We start from the raw sequence: 5,563 nt of genomic DNA, 5'->3' as shown, positions 1-5,563 counted from the left end.
TGACTCGCTGATGCAGCAGTATGATAAAACCTTGACACCATAGACAAACGGAAATGAAGAAACACAAAAGACAAAAGATCCTACAGAGACACCATATTTATTAAAGAATAAACAAGGTTCTTAAAGCAATACAATACAATGTCAGAAATGTTTAATTTACTTGAATACCATGTAAGATTCTTTTTCTCACTTTAATTATTTGTAAAAAGAAAAACTGTGTGACTCTGCATGTTGACATATGAGAAGACTATTTATTGTTGGAAAGCTCTCCACTATGGGGATCAGCTCAGATAAAAATGTATACAGTTATAGTATCACAAGATGGTGGAAAGAAAATACAGATAAAGACCTTGTATAATAGTAACACTAAGGACTTAAATTTCTATACATCCAGAGATAAAAAACTCATTTTGAATTTTTGTTATCAGTTTAAACAAACAAATCATTAAACATACCTAGTAGTATAAAAAAATTGCATACACTATATTTGTATCTCAAATCTTTACTTACTCCTTTTTGTATTGAAGTAGTACTTACTAACAGTAAAATGTGAAAACAATATTTATGGACATACCTCTCTAAAATCTTTGTACATATCAAAAGGTAAAATGTTCACGCTTTGAAAACGGCCCTTTATTCGAATAGAAGGTGGATCTTTGATGCCAGAATTTTTTTCTAGTCTGACTTTATATCTAATAACAGAAAATAAAACTACTATAAATATAGAGATAAATATAATCAATTATACCTGTCACAACAACTGATACTGAGACAGTTATATTCCAATAACTTGGGTAAAACTTCATATTCCCCCTTGATTTACTAATTTTATATTCAACTTGGTTTGAGTAATTTGATCACTAGATACATAGAACATTGCAACAATGGGAGCAATTTTACACCTGTAGTTCATGATAGGTTCCTGCCACCTTATTGATTTATTGGCTTTCACTGTCCAGTAAATTAATTATCTTCTACAAATAGATGACTCATTGTACACATGTACAGAAGAAAGAAATAATATTTATATATTTTGATTAGACAGACTACATGGTGGAAGGGTTACTTGAGGTCTTGGCTTTCAGAATTAGGGGAGATCAGACATGTTACTTATCTCACATCTATTGATGATTATTTGATGTTTTGAAGCATACATATCACATCTTTGATTGCATTCTCAATTGATATTTCTAACAAAAGTCCTGCCATAGTTTTCATTTATAAAATTGTTTTTTATTATATTTAAATTTCAGTGTTTCATGGCTAACCTTAATAAACTCACTATAACTATTTAAAGCTGTTTAATTATACCAACAGCATTTCAGTGCAATGGAAGGATTAGAAGGTGATTCTGTTATCCAGAAGGTGATTTTAAAGTAAATTTAAACTTAATTAATGGTCTTCAATTAATTTATCAATAGGTATTTTAAGAAAACAGTTACAAGCATATGTTTTTGAGAGCAACATCCAGTATTGCAATAAAAAGTCTACATTTTTTTACATTTAAAACTACTTTTTTTTAAGTTGATTAAAATGTTATTTTAAAAACTTTTCATAAATTTCTCCGTTATCCTTCTTAACACTAAACAAGATATTATTGTTTGTTGCACAACACGTGTCAACATCAAACTATATTATATACACATGTACCTTTCACACAATAAAATGTTAGTATACACACAGTTTTCGTTACTACCTGCTTTCTGTCAGATGTTTTCCACTAATCACTTTTATAGGAATCTCCAGAGATCCTAATAAAGCATTAAATAAAGTATGTTAATTATTATTATTATGTTAAAACAGAAAAGTACAGCAATAAGTTTTATCTGTCAATTTTATATTTCTTGTAAAAAAAGTAACTTCTGCTAAAGAATTATTCTTAAAGCTGCATAGTAAAATCTACCAATAATGTTGTCTACATGATGATTTAAATGTACATTCACTCTGTTTAATGTGATACATGAACTGATTATCATTTTAAAAGTTTCTTTATAACCCTTGAGAGCATCATAACCTTGCATCACAAAGTTTCATATTTTGACTTTTTGGCAAAATAAATAATGAATAAACAGTTCTGAACTTTTACACTGGGTATATGAAAGAGACAGTTTATTTCTATATAAAAGGAAGTTCAAAAAAAGGTCGCACTCTGTACATATAAAGTGATATTTTAGTTGATTTACGAACTCCTCCTGATTCTTTAGAAATTTTTATCAGTCAACTTCTAACCTTAAATAAACTTACAAATAATATTGTTATATACTACAAAACACACACACACGGGTATCATTGTGTTTTATATGGCATAATATTAAAGTCTTGGAAATTTTCCTGCATAAACACTTGATCAAGGTTTTATACACATTTTCCACTCAGCTTTTGCATTATGCTAAGGCTCATATTTAGTATGATATATGTGAAATATAAGTTCTTTTATGACACATCTACATTGTTAAGTATAACAGTGTTAACTTTAAGATATTTCTTTAAGGTAGGTCACATCAACACACTCTTTACCATCACATTCTCTGTTAGCTTATGTATATCAACAAACTGTTTTTTACTGAAACATCACTGATGCTCACTCATATGTATGTATGAATGACTAAACAACCATCATCCCACATATTTTTTAAACACCTACACTTCATCTATTCCACTTATTATACAAATATTTTTAATGCCTCAGTTAACTTCTATCTCTCTACAACCACCTACACATCATATTTTATATCCAACTATCACCGTATTTTATTTATTTTTTTCTCCATAAACATTTTTATGTCAACTCATATTCGCTTTTCTCTCACTCAAATTCTCATGATCTCAGCTTATTTCTCAAATATACACCTTATTTCACTCCTCAATCATCAAATATTTGTTTATTTCTTACTCTAAGCATCTACATATCAATTCACACCAGTCCTCAATCACTCTTGCAGCCAAGTACATAAGTGTCACTTTCACATTCTACATCTACATATTTCACTTCACTCATCATACAAACACCTCTGTAACCTCTCAATTTCTTTCTCACTCTCATTCTTAGCCAAAGCTTCAAGAGTGTACTAAACATTATTAGCATCCATTACTATTTGTGATTTTTAGTGAACTCCATTACAAAAGTTAATCAGAAAAGCTAAACTTAAAAAACAACTACATTTCAATTTTTTTTTACTCTTCAAAAACCAACCTACCTATCAATTTATTTCTTCTCCTCTTTGTTTCTGATTCTCTATATAAGTTTATAATTACAGTTTCAATCTTCTCAAGATGACTGAAATAAGATTTGTTATTATTAAGAAATATTCATGAATTACAAAGGTATATCAAATGACTGTCTATAAACATATCTTGCTCAAACTATCTTTTAGTACTCCAGCTGTGTTAATCAGAAAAAAAGGTTTTAAAAATATAAAAACCAATTTAAATCAAAATACCAACGTCACTGAGTACTTTCTAAAACATATTTTCTGTATGTATTGTGTGTGTCTTACTGTATTTTTATGGAGTCAATGAGTCACTTGAATATTTTATACATAGTAAGTGATGCTCAATAGAAAATCAAATATGGGACTCATAGGAATTTGAAACATTAATTTAGCTCTAAAGGAATATTGCACTTAGAATCATACTAAGATGTAACAAGTATATAGGTAAAATAGTTTACAATTTGAAAGCTTTCAACCAGCATACAGTACAGAGAATTAATGATAACAAAGCATGATTTGTATGTTTATACACTCAGCACTGTATTAATGCATTATGAGTTAAAGGCTTGTAAGGTTCTTGTCTGTGTATAGTTTCTTATGTTAAAAATATGTTATTTGAAAATAAAAAAATTATAAGTCAAGTCATAATTTCACTTGTGTTTCTCACTTTTAACCAAAAAAAGAGAAATACTTCAAAAAACAAAAGTTGTTCAAACAGACACATAAATGAAACACAAGCCACACCATCTATTACTATTAACCTAGTTTTCCTAAATTGTTGTAAAAGTTGTAACAATAACAAGCTTCATAGAAGATTATACTTACTTGAATTCAAAGTGCTCTCCCCAAAAACACATATCAGCCATTATCTGCTTAGATGATGTTCTATTATATAGTTCTCTGCCTAAACACAGCTCACAATAGTACCTATACCAACATAAAGTTTAAACTATTTGTAAACATTGACTTTTTTTTTTCAGTCAGCAAACATCATCTGTACACCTTTTAAATCACTAAATGAGATTGTTATATCTCCTAATTTTCAACCTATTTATTAAAATTATGTTTGTAGAGATACTTCAGCCAAAATGATTAAAATGATTAAAGCATGCACCAATCTATTAAATAAAATCACTCAATATCTATAATTTTGTTAATAAAGATAATTCTGTTTGTTTGTTTACTGTTAAGCACAAAGTTACACAATGGTCTATCTGTGCTTTGCCCACAGTGGGTATCAAAACCCAATTTTTAGTGTTAAAGTCCATAGACTTACCACTGAGCCACTGAAGGGCTAGTAAAGATAAATAAAATGTTTTAAGGTGAGAAATACTACTTTGTAACAAGTTAGCCATCAATTCTTTATCATAAAAAATCTGTTTAAAACCAGAACTCATTGTTTATAGTACAATATTGTACTTTTGTTTAAATTGCAAGCACTTATGTATAGGAAAACAAAAGACATTAAATATTTTGCTAAACAAATAATTTAAAATCAACAGTTCTAAATCTTACTTTTTTTTGGAGGGAGCCCTTTAGCTTCCAAAATCCATATGATGAGAGAGTTGTCCACTCTTTGTTTGTTTGGATTTTGTTTCAGAATAGATTCTCTCAGCCTTTTGAAAAGAATAAGGAATCAAAATGGCAGTAATGTCATAGTTCAACCATTATAGCACACTAAAGGTTTTTTTATCATTGAATTACTGCAACTGTTGTAAGGTCTGTAATCTGTGTATTATGAGAAGTTATTATTTCTTCTTTCAGATGCAGATATTTATTGGTATATAATCATCATGTACTTTCTTATATGATTACTCACTTATTACATTCCAAACACACAACATCTATTAATAATAGTCTACAAGTTTCATACTTACACTTAGTGCAGTCATCTTGTCTAAGCTTAAACTATAGTGTATGATATAACTCAATAGTCATGGGAGTTGCACAAGGTGTTTATTGTTGATTGGTTTGTGATATAGTGATTTATGTGTATCACAACATGTGAAAGGTTTTCTGACCATTTTACTACTACAAATGTTGTAAAGTCTATAAGATGTTTATATCCACACATACTGTAAGTTTTCTAATCATTGTATTGCTACAACTTCTGTGACCTATCTATATCATAACACACTGGATATTTTCCTATTATTGCACTACTGCAATTGTTGTTAGGTGCGTGATCTGTGTATATCACATTATGCTGGAGGTTTTCTAATCACTGTATTACTAAAACTATTGTATGGTCTGCAATCAATATATATCACAACATAATTTAGCTTATCTGACATTCTTTCTGCTAAACTCAAGATGTACATTTTCGGATATCTGTATTGTTAACGCTAAAA

At 29.0% G+C, this 5,563-nt stretch overlaps 1 protein-coding gene across 1 annotated transcript in view; it reads right to left on the bottom strand.

Moving 5' to 3' along the window:
• The window catches only part of LOC106460319 (ras GTPase-activating protein gap-2-like), a 30,703-nt gene extending 25,893 nt beyond the window's left edge, over nucleotides 1-4,810 (bottom strand). The window contains exons 1-5 of the mRNA XM_022387015.1: nucleotides 4,728-4,810; nucleotides 4,038-4,139; nucleotides 3,198-3,277; nucleotides 1,697-1,751; nucleotides 575-692 (exon numbers count right to left, since the gene is read on the bottom strand). Of these exons, the coding sequence (XP_022242723.1) occupies nucleotides 575-692; nucleotides 1,697-1,751; nucleotides 3,198-3,277; nucleotides 4,038-4,078 (294 nt within the window). The 5' untranslated portion in view covers nucleotides 4,079-4,139; nucleotides 4,728-4,810. The remainder of the gene's footprint in view (nucleotides 1-574; nucleotides 693-1,696; nucleotides 1,752-3,197; nucleotides 3,278-4,037; nucleotides 4,140-4,727) is intronic.
• Between the last annotated feature and the right edge of the window lie 753 nt (nucleotides 4,811-5,563).

This window comes from Limulus polyphemus, unplaced genomic scaffold, assembly GCF_000517525.1.
Source record: "Limulus polyphemus unplaced genomic scaffold, Limulus_polyphemus-2.1.2 Scaffold751, whole genome shotgun sequence".
NCBI lineage: Eukaryota > Metazoa > Arthropoda > Merostomata > Xiphosura > Limulidae > Limulus > Limulus polyphemus.
This window is presented reverse-complemented; position numbering and strand designations above follow the sequence as displayed.